At 38.5% G+C, this 19,777-nt stretch overlaps 1 protein-coding gene across 3 annotated transcripts in view; it reads right to left on the reverse strand.

The window, feature by feature from the left end:
• Positions 1-19,777, reverse strand: part of RELN (reelin) — a 520,521-nt gene that overhangs the window by 447,797 nt on the left and 52,947 nt on the right. For all 3 annotated transcript variants that reach the window (XM_003825720.5, XM_055114793.2, XM_063606317.1), the window contains exon 2: positions 3-113. In XM_003825720.5, coding sequence (XP_003825768.3) covers positions 3-113 — 111 coding nt within the window. The remainder of the gene's footprint in view (positions 1-2; positions 114-19,777) is intronic.

Below are 19,777 nucleotides of genomic sequence, written 5' to 3' on the forward strand. Positions count from 1 at the left end.
ACCAAATCCAAAAGCACTGGAACCTCCAATGCTCTGTGATGCCTGAACACTCGTAGATGTGTATAGTCCTGTCACCAGCAAGCCATCAAAGAAGGTGCTTGTTGAAATTGTCACTGAAATGTAAGAAAGAAAAAAAAAACTCTCAATACAGTCAGAATAACACAATATATTTCTGAAGTGTTAGACACTGTCAAAACAATCTTTACTCATTAACAAATTATTTTTATACTATACCTAGTTGGTATTTTTTGTATGAGAAATTACAGAGGAGAATAAAGAAGCTCGGAACTCCAGTGTCTACAATTGCTGGTCCTAAATTTAGAACATCAGTCCTACCTTTCTGCATTCATTTACACATTTCTTATGTGAACAATCATCTGAAAATAATGTAATATTGAATAGATGGTTTCCCCACCTCCACTACCACCCCTGAAGGCAGTCAAAGGCATTGCTGGAGTTTTGGCATTATGATAAAATGCTTTTTTTTTTTTTTTAAGTCTTTCATACTGTGGGAAACAACTGTACATCAGCTGAAAGAAGAACAGTAAGATGAACCACATTTCTTATTGTGAGTCCATATTTCAAAGATGAGTTCCCTGAAGTTTTCCAACAAAAGCAGACTAATTTGCATGAAGACAGCCAGACTTTTTCCTCTCGTGAAGAAGAAAGGAAGATCACTGCATGCTTTTAAGTTTGAGAACAAAGTCTGGAAGAGGAGTGGTTTTATAACCATAAAATCAGGACGTTGCTGGGAAGAAAAGGGTAAAATTAAATATATACGTATGCTACTCAGGCTTGGCTTCTTCAAATTTTATCTTGCTCACCACCCTAAAACCTGATCATAATTTCCTGCTTGACGTAACATTTTCTCCTGCATAGGTTTTATAAGATTGAGATGATGTCATTTGTAGGAAGCAACCAAGGGAAGGTAATAACATTATTTAGGTAGTGCACAGTACAAGGCTGTCATCATCCTTGGTGGCAATAAGGAGAATGACCAGAGTCACATTAACTTTAATGAGAATGTTTAAACTCCAGAAAATCCAGTGAACAGAGCTAAATGGTCTGAAACATCCATATTACAAAGCATAAAACAAGACACATATCAATAGAATAGCCTGACATCATGCTACTCCCATGATGGCATGGGGGATTGGAATAAACCACCTTCTCATCCTTTAACAAGAAATAATAGCTAATATTTTTTAGTGCTGGCACATCAACCACTTAGTTGGGCACTGAGGTAAGTAGTTTACATATATTATCTCATTTAATTGTAAAAACATACCTATAAGAGGGATACTATTATTATTTCCAGCATACAAAAGAAGAATGTGTAGAACAGAGCCATTAAGAACCTGGCCCAGGACCATCTGATATCATCTAAAATGTCTTGATGCTGTCTACATGGGTTATTTCCTGTTTCTTCTTTGCTCCCCTCAGATCCCAAAGTGGCAAAGTAACCATGGTCAAACTCCATCAAGGCAGGCATCTCAAGTATTTCGTTCACTGATATATCTCGAGTGTCTAGAATAATCTATGGTACTCTTAGGTGCTCAATATTTAGTGAATTATTAATGAATAACTTATTCACATAAAAGTAGTGCAAGGTTGTTTTATCTTTAGCTTGTTTCCAGAGGAAAAGTATGTTATGAATCCTAGACTTTATACATCAGATGAGCTCCACTTGGAAAAGCCACATGGAAAAAAAGAAGACAGAGAAAAGTTGGCTATTTAAATATGTAAAATGCTTTCCAGAGTGCAAGACAGATCAATGCAGAGAGAAACTGACTAAAAGACCAGCCAAAGACATTTTTTAAAAGGCGTAAGTATGCATAAATTTTATCAGATGCTGTATGCTTACACAAATCATCTAAAGAAAAAAATACTTGTTTGAAATGAATTGATTATAATCTGCTTGCTAGAGTTCAGAATTTTTTAGGAAAAAATGATATTTGCCTTTGGAAAAACGCTACTCTTTTGACAGTGGAATAAGCATTCCTTTTCCTCATTTAAGCAGATGTGATGCATAATCCATATGTGAACTGATAATCGGTCTTTTTTTTTTTTTTTTTTTTAGAAAGAGGAGGAAATGTTGTCCAGACTGTCATGGGATTTAAGGCCTATCTTTCTGGTTACCAGGCTTCCACTTCTTCAAGAAGATAATGGGTCCAATCTCTGTGTGTAAAAACCACTGGACACAGTGTGAATTCTCTGTTAGCATGCAGACCATTTCAGAATGTCTGCAGCCCACATGTTTTCACTGACTGGAACACTGGTGGTGAACCTATGAGCAGTATAAAGGAGCATAATGAAAACTTCACACCAAGGAACTTCGACTTTGAATCTATGTCAGGAACACCCTTCTCTCCATCCCCTTTCTTTCTCTTTCACTGAAAGGCTTCCACTTATCTCTACTTGCAGCCCTCGGTTAATCTGCCCAAGTTTCCTGTGACATCGGCCCCTGCAGTTTTTGGTTTTCACATGGGGCCCTCTCCCCCTACCTTCTCCCTTTAGTGTCTGCCTCATTCCTTTCTACCAAGCTATGTGACTCCGCACGTGCACCAGCTCTAATCTTTCCTCTGTGCCCTGACAACTTTCTTTCCTCTCATTTCACTTGACTCACTTTTCAAGCACTATTTTAGCCTCTCTAGTCTTAACTCATCACTTACATCCACAACCTGGTGCCGTCCAGGCAATTGGAATGGTTCTTGAAAGCAGAAAAGTGATTTATGACAAGTTAAAGGGAAAATTTACCATACACAGAAATAATATGGGACATGATTTTTAAAACTGAGGTTCACACTTGTGAATGTAAAATTATTTAAATATGTATATGAACTAGAAGGAAACATAACTTTCAGGTCACCAATTTGGCCCATTGATGAAGCTGTTTAAAGACAGAGATAAAACTGCTGTCTACTATTTAAAATAAACAAGCTCTCCATGAATCATAGGATTATCCATGTGTGTAGATCTAGATATACTCATTTGAAGAATGTAAAATACACTAATTCCCACTACAGACATTTTTGCAGTTTTCTGATACTCTGATTCAGAATGTTATGGTTCCAAGCTGCATAGTTTAAAACGTTCCATAGTGATTGTCACTTTAAAATGTTTCCTTTAAAAATATTTATTTATAAAATAGACTTGCATAAGTAGAAGTTGTAGTAAAAGACATAAATTTGGGTATATTAGGATGGGGATAATTGGACAAATTTTTTATAATTGAACTACTTTTAAGAAAAGTAACTATTGGGTTACATGTGTCTAACTGATATCTAACTCAGACCTGTTAATAAGCAAGTCCTTCATGCCCTTTCCAAGATTATCAGTCAAATGCTCTAATTAATGTTAAAATGGGGAACAAATAATATTTTCCATGTCAATTCACTTTCAAATTAGTATATTATGTACTATGAACAATTGCCAAGTCTAAGTAGTGGGTATACACGTTTGTTGTACCAGTCTTTGGTTTTTTTGTTTGTTTTTTTTTTTTTGAGAGAGAATCTCGCTCTCTTGCCCAGGCTGGAGTGCAGTGGCACAATCTCAGCTCACTGCAGCCTCCATCTCCTGGGTTCAAGCCATTCTCGTGCCTCAGCCTCCTGGGTATCTGTGACTATAGGGGTGTGCCACCATGTGCGGCTAATGAATGTATTTTTAGTAGAGACAGGGTTTCACCATGTTGACCAGGCTGGTCTTGAACTCCTGGCCTGAAGTGATCCACCTGCCTCAGCCTCCCAAAATGCTGGGATTACAGGCATGAGCCACCATACCCACCTGTTGTACTAGTCTTTTAACTTTCATTTTAGAAAACATTTGCATTAAAAAGTTGGTGAGGAGAAGAAATCTGTGGTAAATGCACTTCCAATGAGTAAACTAAGCCAAATAGTAAAATGTACTAGAAGGTACCTAATGCATTCCGACTTAAAGAATGAAGCAAGGTGTATGATTGATTGAGACAGAAAACTAAGTAACTTCTATGAGCTAAGACTTGTGTAGGCACTGTAATTTGGGTTTTATTAACTAGACGGGCAGAGATATTTAGAAATAGTTCTCCCTTGACAAAAATGTTTATAAACTCCATCTGACATCCTGTCAATTCTAGCTATTTTATACAAATTAAAATAGATCACCACTATGGGATAACACCCACAAGTTATCCGTATCAGACACCAAAGGTTTACATAAAATCATTAAATAATAATCTAGTGAGCTTAAATAGGTAAACACCTATTTAAACAATCCATTCTCCCATATAATCAGTCTTTATTCATGGCTTTACAAATTTTTATGGTCAAATTTGTAAAATTCTTTCCCAAGGGACTTCTTCCCTCTTGGAGTCAATTTTTCTATCTTTCATAGTTTTGCATTAAAATGTCAAGAGAACTGGCTACTTTATTACAGAGGAAAATATCAATATTATAGATTTCATATAGAATTCTGAACTTGCCAGTCCATTTTAAGGGGGAAATAAAGCATGTATATTATTATCTATAATTAGAAAGCAAATGCATCTTAGATCACATAATTCCCTTGTTCAATCAACATCTCTAGCTTCCTAATGTCCGTAGATTAAAACCCTAAATCTTCAATGTGGTTTCAAAGACCTTTGGGTTGTGGCCATCACTAGTCCCTCCAGTCAAATTTCTCCATTTCAGCTGAAAACATCTAATTAAAGGATGTTAACTGGATTAAACAGTTAAACCAGAACATGTTCTATACTTCTCTGCCTCCTGGCCTCTGCTCTCACCTAGAATGACCCCTTGCCAGGTTACCTTTTGTTAAGGTATTCAGGTGCAGGTTCAAATGCCATCTCTCTCATGCAGTCTGTTCTGACCTCCTGGGGAAAGTCACCTCTCCCTCCTCAGTGATGCCAGAGCTCATTCACAGACTACTTTCCCCAGAGTTTGGCTCAAGGGAGAAGCTCAACTTTTGTTGAATTCAACCACATAGAAACATTTATTACAACATAACATATAAGAATAAAATAAGATAAAATTGAGAGTATAATGTAGCCAGTGTAACCAAAATTGTAAAATCTAACTTCTACAGAAAAAACTGGGCCATTGTTATTCTTAGAGATACATGAAAAATAAGTTTCCTCTGAAAAGTAAACAAAAAAATAAAAAATAATGCAGTATTCAATTATAGTACTCGAAAACCAGGTAGGTCTAAGAAAATTTTAGTTGGATTTTACATTTGACCATAATAGCTTTTCTTTTATATATCTGTATTTTGTATGTGAATATATATACACATATAAATGTATATACCAAATTAATCTTCTGATAATTTTTGTCACTAAGACTTTACACCATTATCCTCACTCTTAAGTTACACTGCCATTTCCTCAAATAAAATATAAGGGATCAAAAGGCTGAGCAGGTTACAAATATCTCTTCCACATCTGTGTTAAATTGGCAATGAGCTTAGCACCGGGAGACTATGAATATGGATTGCTGGGGTGTGACTGCGGAATGAAAACATGATGTAGTGACACAATTCAATTCTTATCAGTGGCTCAAAGAGTACCTCTGTCTTGAAATGACTAATTACAGAGTCAGTTATTATCTATTATAGCTTCTATTAAACATTCCCCATGAGACCCTAATACCATGCTTGCAGAAAATCACTGTAAGATGAAAGTCTAAAAGAAAATAAATTTAGACATTTAATGCTGTTTGCATTTCATTCTAAAGCTTCTGGTCTACAAATGCTCTATGGTCCATTAAATTTTGATCATTTCTAGCATATTCCATTACTACTTTATACAAAAGACCTTTAATATGTGCAGAAAAGAAATACATTAAGTAATACTCGAAATGATGTTCCCATTTTTTTTTTCAGAACGACAAGCATCAGAGGATAGCAAATTGCAAAAAAATTGAAATTAGGTACATAAGCATTAGTGATGATGCACCGGTTGCAGTTTCCATTTCTTGATTTTGTGTATTCTGAAGATGAAAAACGCCAGCAGAATCTAATATTGTCAATATTTAAGAAAACATCATTGCATTTTGCCTTATGAAGAGAAATTCGTTTGCTTTTTGAATACAGAACAAATTAAACAGCCTAAGGAACAAATATCTTTCTCTGAAGAATAAATAAACTGAGCATATTTGCTGCAAAATTTCATCAACACTGTATGTTCAACTACTGATTCTTCCTTAAAGTGCCACTAGCTCTGGGCACCAAATAGAGACCATAAAAAAATACATTATAATTTCCATTCCAAACCTCTAGAAGAACATGACCCTCGCACTACTTCTCATTACATATATTAACTCCATTTTGACATAGTTTTGTGTGGATTTCAAAAATTAAGTCAGGTATTTCAATAATAGCATTCCCAAACCAACAACAGCAAAGAAAAAAAAATCATCCCAATAAATATGTAAAAGAAATGACTGGAAGTCAAGATTCAGAGTGAGGACATGAATCTATAGAAGTGAAAAGAGATCTTAAATAATTAGATCAGGATAATAAATTCAGTTTATTCCAGGAACAAATGGACTCCAGTCAGCCTTTTGTGAGGGGTAGAGAGAGATCGTTCCAACCTTACCTATCTATTCCAACAACAAATGATAAGAGGCACGATGAGGAAGGAGCTGGCTGCCCACTTAGTATAGTCTCCTGTCCATCTCTAGAGGAGCATTACTAAATGTACCATAGCCACCCTTTTCTACTTCCAAAAGGCTTTAGATGGCTGACCTAGATCATCTCTAAGAGCTCTTTACCCTCAGATTTAATACACACTTCCTTAATAATAATAATAGCTAAACAATATTTGAGCACTACATGCCAGGTACTGTTCTAAATCTTTTATAGGTATTAATCTTTTCAATATCCTATGTGATAATTACTATAATTATACCCCTTTTACCCATTAAAGCTGAAACAAAGAGGGGAGGGCTAAGTTATGTGCCTTAACTAGCATGTGAGAGGTAGCTCTAGTACACGGAGGTCATGTTCCCCAACCTGAACGGACTGCAGTAAGTAGAGCAGCCTCTATCTCATGCTATGCCCAAGAGGGTGGCAGGTGCCTGATCTTTTCCTGGAAAGCAGTGCTTCCATGCCCTGGGTACATGGGTATAGTCTCCTGGAGTATCCCCAGCAGGCTGCTCTGTAGAATGTACTTAACCTTGATGTCTGCTGTACCAATTATTATTACAGCCATTTATTATCATTATTATTACTCTTCATTTTCATTTTATATGGATCTGTGCTGTTCTTTGAGGGGGAGAAAGGAAGGAGAAGGAGTGGCCTCCAGGGAGGACTAAACGCAGTGTGATAAAGGACTAAGCTTAAGATCAAAATAATAAGGTCAAAGAGCCCTGGATCAGCCCACCTCTGAAAGCAAGCGGAGAATGCCCTGCAAATGCTTTGCAGCTTTGTCTCCACCTGCAAGGAGAGGAAAAACTGAGCAAGATCCAGGAATTCTAGCAGGTGCAGGAGACCCATCATATGCAAAACTTAATGACTGATGAAAACACCTTCCAGGGTCTGGAAAATGTTCTTTGCTGGCTAGAGGAGGGGTACAGCATCTCTGTGGAACGCTATTATGATATACTTATTACTGATTCAGAGATTCAGATGAACCACACGTAGCCTCTAAGTCTTATTTTCTGGCACCACCAGTAATAAAAGGAAATCCACTGAATTTTTTTTTGCTTCCTTTAAGTTCTTGGGAGATAAAACAGGTGCAGTCAAATGTGTTTGTGAATTTATTATTTTAAAATTAAGCCCTTTGGAAGTAAGTTTAGATGAGAGCACTTGGTGAATATAAATGTCTCCTACTCAATCCCTCTACATTGCCTTTCCTCTTCTTTATGTTCCAAACCCCAACCCACCCTACAAGCACTCTCTCTCTGACACACGCGTGCATGCACATACACACACACACACACACACACACACACGCTCACTCAGAATTTCTAAAAATATTAACCTTGAGGTAAAAATCTCACATCTTATTCAGGTGATCCCTTCCCTAGACTTGGAGACGTAGGTCAGAATAAACTACCTGGAATGAGGTCCTGAACAATATTTTTGAAATCTCCGAAGACTGTCCAATCTAGCCTAAATAAAAATTCCTAAATAGTAATATTAATGATAAAGAATTAAAATATAATTTTACAATTCTCTACCCATTTTTAGCCCCAACCGCACTTAAAGCAGGAATAATTTCACTTTATCATCCACTTTTGGCCTTTATAATTTAATTCTGAATTTTTAAAAAATTCTACAAATAATGATAATTACTTTCTATTATATAACCCAAAATTTTTATCTTTATAAATGACACTTTATTGTAATTTAGAGAACCACAGACAAGAGTAACTGGTATTTGTGATTTATCTCTGACCTTATTTTTCACGTTACTTTTATATGAGGCTGGATAATACTCATCCATGAAAATTTCATATTGTTGGCCCTGCACTCAATAAATTATTAAAGTGATGTGAATAGGAATGTTGTGTTCAGGTTTTCAGCAATTTTCATCCTTTTGTTCTTGCTTTTTTAAAGGAAAGACTATCTTGTCTAAAACTCAACATATCTTTGTAAAATTTATGCAAAGATTAGCCTTAAAAGAAATCATTTTGGGAGATTTATTACTCTGAATTGCTGCAAGAAGTTTTAACAATGTTTTTCTTTTGAGGCATGGATAATTTTCTAGGTTGAGAAAAATAAGCCTAGTAATTCTTATAAGCATATACACAGGTGAATACATTACATGAAAATACACGGATGCCTAGAGAACAAATATATGTGTGATTTTTCTCCCCCAAAATCATCAGGTGTGTAAAGCTTTTATACAATAAAAAAGGCTTCTAACTTTTCTGTTTCTATTATGTTTTTTTTTACGTTGTTTTGACCAAAGCTAACTAAAGAAAATTTGAACTCACGTAACAAATAACAAAGTAACTCCTAATAGTGCCCTAAGTAGTTTAAAACATAAATATATGACCCCCACCCCGTCTTTTTTTTTTTTTTTTGAGATGGAGTCTCACTCTGTCTCCAGGCTGGAGTGCAGTGGCACAATCTTGGCTCACTGCAACCTCTGCCTCCTCAGTTCAAGCGATTGTTCTGCCTCAGCCTCCCAAGTAGCTGGGACTACAGGTGCGTGCCATCAGGCCAATTTTTGTATTTTTAGCAGAGATGGGGTTTCACCATGTTGGCCAGGATGGTCTCGATCTCTTGACGTTGTGATCCACCCACCTCAGCCTCCCAAAGTGCTACGATTACAGGTGTGAGCCACTGCACCTGGCCAGCTTTTGATTGTAGTTCAACATATTGAAAATATGCCATTATGAAATTCTTAAATATGTTCATATTTGCAACAACTTTGTGCTTGTGCAAGAACATGCCAAGAGTGACCTTGATAATACTCGTGCGTATCTCATATATCTGTTGTTTGTAAAATGTATAGATCAACATTAACAACATTAATAATAATTGATGTGTATTAACATTAATACACATAGTTAAACCGAATGCAGCTCTAAAGTATCATAAGTTTTTTTTTTTTTTTTTTTTGAGATGGAGTCTCGCTCTGTCGCCCAGGCTAGAGGGCAGTGGCCTGATCTCAGCTCACTGCAAGCTCTGCCTCTCGGGTTCACGCCATTTTCCTGCCTCAGCCTCCCGAGTAGCTGGGATTACAGGCATGAGCCACCACATCCAGCTAATTTTTTTTGTATTTTTAGTAGAGATGGGTTTTCACTGTGTTAGCCAGGATGGTTTCAATCTCCTGACCTCGTGATCCACCCGCCTTGGCCTCCCAAAGTGCTGGGATTACAGGCGTGAGCCACCGTGCCCAGCCTAAGCTTTTTAAACAAGTTTTTCCACAGTATTCTCTTTTAGTACTTCCATATGTTCATTTCAATATACTAAAACTAATCATAAGCAACTGTCCTAAAATAAAAAATTCATTTAAATATATGCGGAGTATATTACACATGGCATACAAATGATTTACTATAAAATTCTATTACTAATTTATATAAGACAAATTTTAAAACTCACTTATTTTATGATCAGACCCTGTGGGTGTGAGACTATGTGTGTATTGTTCCGCTTATTCATTTATTAAGCAAATATTTATAAAGTGCCACTCTTGATACTGAGAACATAATGATGAACCATCTGTATGTTTATAAAAATAATATTTGAATTGTTCCTGTCCCTTTTAGAAGACTCTCTATTCCACATTTCAAAATCCAATTCATAAAATCTAAAATTGTTATTGCTGACATCGAAATTCACAAAATAAATGTTAAATTCACAAAATAATGTTAAATAAATGACGTTCAGGAATAGCACAGATAGTTGCTCTAATATGCTACAACTGAATTCTAAGATTTTCAGATTAAAATAATTACCAAATAAGGATATAACATAAATGACATTTACACTGACAGATGGCATCTGATATTTGGGAAAGTATAAAAGATGAAATAAATGCACAACTAATTTGTGTAACATTAAATTGTAATTATAAATAATATTTCTCCTATGGGTAAAATGGAAAATGCTGTACTTTTTATTTTACAGCATGGCACTTAGTACAATGAGTCTTAAAATTTCTTAAAATAACAGAATATCTTTGTGGTTAAGTATAAGTTTGTGTTTTCAATATAGCTAAAAGACAATTTTTCCAAGGATAAGTATGAAGAAAAACTCCAGGTGTGAATAATTATCAGGAGATGTCTTGAGGCCTAGGAGTTTAGGAAAAAGTTAAGTGATTAGTTATCTAAAGAGTGTTTAATGAAGGGACTTTGCAAAGGACTAAGTATGCTCTGCTGGCTTTAGTATTCCTCATTTTCTGGCATACAATTTCTAAGTAAATCTTAATCTACCCTTAGCACATATTTGGTTTTGATTTGTTGATTTTTTTTTATTTTAGAAAACTGATCTAAATTCTTAAGTTGGTGACATGGCATAGAAAACCAGAGTTGGATGAAAGGCAAACTAAAATATAGATTTTTATAAACATATATCTTGCTCACAATTATCTGTACACAGAAATGCTTAAGATATAAGTTCTAAACAATTTCCAATATCAATTAAAATACCTATTCAATACAGATGGACTCAAATTCTGTGTGCTGGACTCAAATTCTGTAAGTGCCAATTTGATCAATACAATTATTACTTTTTAGTCAAATAATGAATATTTGTTAGAACTATTAGCCAACTAAATTCTCCCAAAGATCATTTTACTTTTATAACCAAAACTTTCAATAACCTGAGAAGCTTTTTAAAATTCAGACTCCCAGTTCCCAAATGGATTCTGTTTCTGTATTATTGGGATAAAGCCCAGGAATCAGCATATTTAACAATGTCCATCTAGGTGGATTCTGTGTGAGTGGTCCTGGGATAGACCAACTACAGTGATAGAAAAAGCTGCAAATCCACAGCTCTTAGGAAACAGAATTTCCAACGAAGGCTATCCATGGATGAAAAATTATAATTGAATTGAATTGAGGCTACATTAAGAATTCCACTACAGTAAGAAGCCACTTTGCCTTTTATTATACTGCAGTTTCCTCCTAGTGTAAATGATGTTTAACAAGATGAGGATGTAATGGGACACCTGTTCTTAGGAGACCTCATGTATGCCAGAGAATTTTCTCTAACTGACGAGGACTGAAACCAATCCAGAATGAGGATGACGAGCCAACATTGCAGGGGATTTTGGATGAGCACTAAAGAGCAACATCACAGCCCTCTGGTGATGTTCTTGGCAAACAAGGTCACTGTATGTTCTGGCTGAATTGATAACAAAGAAAAGTACTTAAATATTTTCTGAATTTGGCAGGTATATGTTTAAAGAACATTTAGCCAATGTTACATATATTATAATAATTCAATCCAAAAAAATAACTGGAGGTGAAGAGATGAGGTTAAGTCAGCATATCTTCTTGTGGGAAATCCTTGCTGGATGCCAGGGTGCAACCTGCTCTTTTCTGACTGCCTTTAGGTCATCAGAATTTCTTGAATTTACCAATGAACCATCATCAAGTTAAATGGCATCTGGTTGCTGCTGAAGTCTTTATTGCAGTACTTATCTGATCCATGAAACTGAGAAATAGTGGTCAGTGATCATGTGTAATTTTTTCAGCATAATGGCTGAAGAACCGAGCTCACTGCCAGTGTCTAGGCCATCTCATTACCTCTTTAACCACCTTGAGCTTCAACTCTTATCTAAAAATGACTTGTGTTCTAAACTTTTCATTTGGAATAACCTTCTTTCGAACAGCTAGACTTTCCCACCACCAAAGTCACAACAAACACTAAATTAGCAAATATTGAACCATTTCTCCTAGGAGACATACAGAGTTAGGTTCCTGTGAGGCTTTGGTTACATGTTCATCAACTGATCATACATAGTTTTATGTGTGTTTCTGTTTCAAGACAACCTCATTTAATATATATTGTTGATTCATTATAACATTGAACTCATGGCCAACAGCAATATAACTAGTGCCTGAAGCAAGCTATCTAACACCCATATTTTCTCTATAAGGCACATCACTACCTTCAGCACTTTGGTACTACACCTGGGGGCCATTTTAAACAGTGAAATCACCAACAAAAATTTGAAAGATGCACTCTAGCCTGTGAAAACACTTGTTTACAATAGGAGAGCTGAGACAAGAAGGCAGAGCATTTGACTTCAGCTGGCACGAGCATTTGACTTCAACACATCCGGCAACTCAAAAGTTTTCACTGCTCTGCACGTGTCTGCAAATGACTGTCAAAGTGCCACAAGTGTTGATTTTGAGGTCACAAATACATTTTAGTCAATAGATGAAATCACAAAGAAGGAACTTGCAAATAATGAGGATCATTGTCTTATCTGCCCTAAGGCAAAGGCCTCATATATTGCTCACCTCATGCCAAGTCTATTAGTTTGGTAGGGTTGCCATAACAAAGTACCACAGATGGGGTGGTGTAAACAACAGACGTTTATTTTTCCACAGTTCTGGAGGCTGGATGTCTGAGAGCAAGGTGTTCACAGGTTTGCTTTTCCCGAAGCCTTCCTCCTCAGCTAGCAGACGTCCACATTCTCACTGTGTCCCCGCATGGCCTTTCATCTATCTGCACATGTCCGTATCCACATTTCTTCTTCTTATAATGACATCAGTGATATTGGATTAGGGCCATCCCAATGACCTTATTTTAATTTAATTACCTTTTAATAAATTTTATCTCCAAATATAATCATATTATGAGTTACCAGGGATTAGGACTTCAATATATGAATAGCAGGGGGTTGTGGCGGGGGACGTGTAGGGGGTGTGGACAGTTCAGCCCCCCATAATGCATTTCTTTCTTTTTTGACAGGGTCTCACTCTGTTGCCCAGACTGGAGGGCAGTGGCATAATCAAGGATCATCACAGCCTCAAACTCCTGGGCCAAGTGATCTTCCCTCCTCAGCCTCCTGAGTCACTGGGACTACAGGTGCACACCACCATGCCCAGCTAATTTTTAAAATTTTTTAGTATAGACAAGGTATAGATATGTGGCCCAGGCTGGTCTCTAACTCCTGGGCTCAAGGGATCCTCCTGTCTTGGCCTCCCCAAAGTACTGGGATTATAGGCATGAGCCACCGTGCCCAGCCCCATAACACATCTCTATTCACTGCTTTTCTTCATGCTTCATTTCCTTGCAGGCTTGGACTTCTCAAAAGCATTCAAGTTATGCTTCTTGGGTGTGAGCATATGTGTGTGTGTGTGTGTGTGTGTGTGTGTGTGTGTGTGTGTGTGTGTGTGTGTCTCCTTCTGTTCTTTTTAAATGACTTTTGAAATCCAAGCCGATCAGGACTTTCTCCCCTTTACTCCTCATTATAACAAGTTACAATATATAATTAGGATTGACTTTTTAGAGACTGCTGCCCTTCCTGAGTCTTATAAAATTCCCTTTTGGAGCCTCTGGCCAGGGGATCAGATCCTTTATATAGTTTCAGTGCATCCTTAAGTTTTATTAGGCGGGTACCAAGAATCCCCCAGAATCCCATCCAAGCCTCCCCATCCTGCCTCTCACCTGCCATTCTAGGCTTTCCTCTGACTCCACGCTCCGGCACACCTCTACGTGTCCAATATGTGAATACAAGGGTTGTTATCCCAGTTTCAGGCCTTTGTTCTCACCATCCTTTCCACCTAGAATCCTTTTCCTCTCAATCTCTTCCTGTTGAAATCCTCCCAACTTACCAATGCTTTGTCTAAATGTCAGCTCTTCTATAAAGCATTTGAGTCTTCATTCTTCCTCTCAAGAGCTACAACCACTCTCAGCTCTGTGAAGCTTACCACATTCTATCTCAAAATAGTTGTGTATACATCTGACATCCCTTGGTAAGGTGTAAGTGCCTTGGAACCTATGGCAATGTCTGATTCCTCATTGCATCCCCACACCACTGAGCATAGTCCCTAAAAGGTTATTAGCAAGTGTTTTTAAAGCAGATATGCCCTGCTATTAGAATATGAATTTAAATTAGGTAAATACAGTTGAAGTCCCTTATGACTCTTCTATCTTGCTTTCTTGCCAATTTTGTGATAGCTATTAGAAAATCACCATCCACATCTGCCATCTGGCTGGTTTAATGTCAATTCGCACAGGATGTCATACTTCTGCCTCTTCCCTTAGTCCTACCCAAAAGTCTCCAATATGCTTCCACTCTCCAGGCAGCACTACACTCCTCCTTTGTATACAATTCTCTCAGAAGTAGACCTGGAGGTGGAGGGAACACCAGAACAGATGCAAAAGAAGTGAAACAGGCCAGGAAGGGCAGTCAATAAGGACACAATACACTGTTGGAGGGAGTGTAAATTAGTTCAACCATTGTAGAAAGCAGTGTGTCAACTCCTCAAAGAGCTAAAAACAGAACTACCATTCAACCCAGCAATCCCACTACTGGGTATATACCCAAAGGAATATAAATCATTCGACCATAAAGACACCTGCACACATATGTTCATTGAAGCACTATTCACAATAGCAAAGACATGGAATTAACCTAAATGCCCATCAATGGTAGAGTGGATAAAGAAAATATGGTACATATACACCATGAAATACTACACAGTCATAGAAAAGAACAAGATCAGGTCCTTTATAGGAACATGGATGGAGCTGGAGGCTATTATCCTTAGCAAACTAATGCAGGAACAGAAAACCAAATACTGCGTGTTTTGACTTATAAGTGGGACCTAAATGATGAGACCACATGAACACAAAGATGGGAACAACAGACACTGGGGTCTACTGGAGGATGGAGAGTGGGAGGAAGGAGAGGAACAGAAAAAAACAACTATTGGGAACTGGGCTTAGCACCTGGGTGATGAAATAATCTATACAACAAACCTCCATGACACAAGTTTACCTATATAACAAATCTGCACGTGTACCCCTGAACCTAAAATAAAAGTTTTAAAAAGGGTTGCTAGGCAACCATGCTGATTGGCAGCACATGCTTCTGTTATTCCACCTGGTGGTGGAAGCAGCACCTATTCATTGGCTGTGGAGTCAGAATGGCTAGCAGCAACAGAAAAGGGCACTTCACTGACATAGGATTCCCATTAATCTAGAGGCAAAAGCAAGCTACCAAAGTGGGCAACTGAAACTTAATCATCAGGTAAAACTTTGGGAAATGGTGTAAAACCCTTGCTTCAAAACTATCTTACTTGAAGGTCAAGGTGATGGCAGCTCCTGGGGGCAGTTAATTCCTTCCAGCAGTGCACACGGGCAGGAAGAAAGTGACCTTCCAGAGAAAGTCCTCTGGCACACAGATGCAGACATTGGCAGACAGACACATGCTAGAGCTGCTGGGCTGGAGCACAATGAAATGGCAAGATTCAAGGGCTACAGGCAAAAGTGTGTTGGTAAATGTGCAACAACTGCCCCTCTAGGGCAAGACACTCTGGTTTGTGGTGTTTTATAAATACTACCAGTCCCACCATGGTGCATTCTAAGCTTCCAACTAGCTCACCCGACACTGAACTGGGAAGGACAACACAGCAGCATACCATTAGCCCACATAGAGTATTTTCCCCATACAGACACAGCAGACATAAACAATAGTAAAAGGTAGTAAAACAATTAGGAAGTGATGAGTTTTGAGTATGCATTACCTTTGTTTTTGAGATAATTATAATTTTGCATAATTTGATGTTTACTAATTACCATTTAACAACTGGCTTGCAAAATTCCTGAAAATTCAACCAATGGCATTCATGAGCTAATCAAACATGAGAGGGCACTAAAGTAGGTGTTCATTTTGAAAATGTACCCTTTTGGCCAGGCATAGTCACTCATGCCTGTAATGCCAGCACTTTGGGAAGCCAAGGCAGGAGTATCACTTGAGCCCAGGAGAAAGGAAGTGAGGGAGGGAGGGAGGAGAAGAGAAGGGAGGGAGGGAAGGGAGGCAGGCAGGCAGGCAGTCAAGAAGGAAGGCCTTTCTATGCTGTATCCTACCTCTGAGGCACAAGCAGAACTGTGCACAAGCCCAGGTTGCCTAAGAGCTAGTTAGAGACGGGTCCATCATTTTGCAACAGAAGAGGATGTACTCAAGTTCAGCTTCCCACAGAATGGGGGTCTTCCTCCCCCAGTGGGGCTTGCAACACTCCCTGGGCCCCAAAGTTTCCAGAGGCTGGAAAAGCTAACTTTCCAGACAACTCAGGTTTCTAACCACGTGGCCTCATGCAGATTGATTATTCCTCCACTGACAAAACTGTTTTGTTTTTGTTGTTGTTGTTTTCCACTTTCTCAATAAATAGAGAGAACCACAGGGGAGCAGAGGGTTCTTCGCTAAAACACAGATACACACGAAGGGTTCTGTGGCACCCTGATCCCTGTCCACCTTTCCATGAGATGATGAGAAACAGCCAAAAACCTTCGGTTCTTGTTCTTTAAGTGTTCTCAATAGTGCCTATTTTTTCATCCATACCATGACACTGTGGAATTTGTCCCAAATCTTTTTAGGACAGTTGGTGACCACAAAGTGACCCATGTTGCATGACACTTCCAAATCTCAATAAGATCTAGGAGACAGAGTACTGTCTTGTATTAAAATTTGATATTCACTCTGTGTATCTTTCCCACTGTGGTTGTTTCTACTTTATACCTGGTGTCCTCTGTAAAATCTCTTTTTTGTTTTTCAGATTATCTAGGCATTTGTCTCCCACTTCCTCATATTCAATGAGAATTGCATGCCTGCCAGACACATTATTTCTTGTTTCATGATACACTTTATCCTTTGCCAGGAGCCCATTATTCTTATAGCTTAAGCCATAGCCAGAAACCCAAATCCTATTTTTCAATACTTATCTATGTAGCCAGATGATCATATCCTACATCCCCCTTTCACTTCCAAATTTAGCTTCCAAAGATAGTCCAGCTTCCCAGCCTCAGAATCACAACTTCCAAGGCTGACATGGAGGGTCCATGTAATCATTGTGTTTATCAAGCACCTTAAACTAAAACATATTGTGCCCCCACACTGATAGACAATGAATAGCATCTCCTCCTGTTGCTAGGCAACCATGCTGATTGGCAGCACATGCTCCTGTTATTCCACCTAGTGATGGAAGCAGCACCTATTCACTGGCTCTGGAGTCAGAATGGCTGGCAGCAGCAGCAAAGGGCACTTCACTGATGTTGGATTCCCATTAATCTAGAGGCAAAAGGGATTCCAGAATGGGAATGGGAATAAGAAGAATGTTCACCTCATCTGCTCTACGAGAGAATCACAGTCTTTGAAGACAGAACCACACTAGGAAGGGTCCTACACAGGAGAGCACGTTAACCTATATACTTACCTGGACGTTTAAACAGAACAACTAGCAGCTAAAGTGCAAAGCCAAAGACATCTCCAATCACTGTGGCTACACAAGAAAAGCCATCAGACTGACATGTTTCTTTAGCACAAGACCTGGAACCGAGTGCTTCAAAAATGTTTGGTGAATAAGTGAATGACATTTATCTGTATCCCAAGAATTTGTGTTGAAGTACATTCCAGTTTCTGGAATCTCCTAGGTTTTTAGTTGGTCTGTAATCATATTTTGTAAGTGATCAAATGTGCATATCTTTTGCCTCCATACTGCTGCATTTCTTCCCTCAACCCCCATTTACTTTTCAGTCAATTCCAAAGTAAGCTTGCATCTCAAATGCTCCACTAGAACAGCTCTCACTAACGTCACTAATGACCTTCATGGTGCTAAATTCAACGGCATTTTAGTTCTCATCTTACTTGACTCCTCCGTCCCGGTCTACTCTCTTCCCTTAGCTTTTATGAGCCTCATCCTCATTTTTTTTTTCCTGCATAACTGGAAATTCCTTCTTGTCTTTTATCGGCTGATACCTCCCCAACCCTAAAGGCCAGTATTATTTAAGACTCTGTCCTAGGCCCTCTTCCACTCCTATTCTATTCCTACTTCCAGGCAGTTGCAGCATCTTACATGCCATCTACATGCCAAAGGATCCCAAATCTCCCTCCTTTAAGCTCCAGCTTAACTCCCTGTAAGACCAGTAAGACTAGACCCGTATTTGACAGCACCATTTGAATGTCTCAATGACTTTTAAATTCAACCTGCCTAAACCTGAATACATAATTATGTAACATACTTATTGAGTACCTACTGTGTGTCAGGAACTGTTCTGGAGTTCAGAGACATCAGTGAATAAGTCTGTGCCCCTGACCTTATGGGGCATAAAAACACCCTCTATTCCACCACTCCCAATTTGATCCTTTCTCAGTATTCCCCACCTCCCTGTGGGGCACGGCTGTTCAACCAAATGCAAAACCCAAAGACTGTAATCACCTTTAACATGTCTCTCTCTCTCTTCCCACCCTCAGCCACACCCATTCCTAATACTGCCAATTTTATCTCTTAAATACATCTGATGTTGATTCAAATCTCAAGTCTGTTTATCTGCTCTATTACCTCCCTATTCATCTTGCATGAATTGCTTCAGTGGCTTTTTTTTTGAGACAGAGTCTCACTCTGTCACCCAGGCTGGAGTGCAGTGGCACAATCTCAGCTCACTGAAACCTCCACCTCCCAGGTGCAAGCAATTCTCGTGCCTCAGCCACCCAAGTAGCTGGGCTAATAGGTGTGCGCCACCATGCCCAGCTAATTAATGTATTTTTAGTAGAGATGGCGTTTCAACATGTTGGCCAGGCTGGTCTTGAACTCCTGACCTCAAGTGATCTGCCTGTCTCAGCCTCCCAAAGTGATGGGATTACAGGTGTGAGCCACTGCACCTCGCCTGGCTTCTAACTGGTGTTTCAGTGTTCATTCTAGTGTGCCTCTTCACATAGCAGCCACAGTGGTCTTTTCAAAAGGTAAATTTGATCATGGGACTCTTCTTCCTCATTCATACCCCCAGGTTAAACCTCTAATTCCCTTCTATTTATTCCTTGGATATAAGACAAAATCCTCAGCAATGGCCTACAAATCCTTGCTTACTATTCAGCCTCATCTTGAACAATAAATGCCCTCATTGTTCTATCCACACTTAACTTTTCCCTCCCCCAACTTTTCCCTCCCCCAAGAAATCTGCTGTTTCTTTTACTGGTAAATTCCTATGCACACACACACAGACAGACACACACACACACACACACACACACACACTTTCCTGGTAAAATTCTATTTCTTATGCAATCATAGCAGATAAGAGTTCCCTAACTTTCCATGTGTTCATTCAGTTTACAACTATATTTGCTTTGAACTATTTCCAAGGATATCCATTAACCAATTAATGTTATCAA

The sequence above is a fragment of the Pan paniscus genome, chromosome 6 (genome assembly GCF_029289425.2).
Source record: "Pan paniscus chromosome 6, NHGRI_mPanPan1-v2.0_pri, whole genome shotgun sequence".
Taxonomy (NCBI): Eukaryota; Metazoa; Chordata; class Mammalia; order Primates; family Hominidae; genus Pan; species Pan paniscus.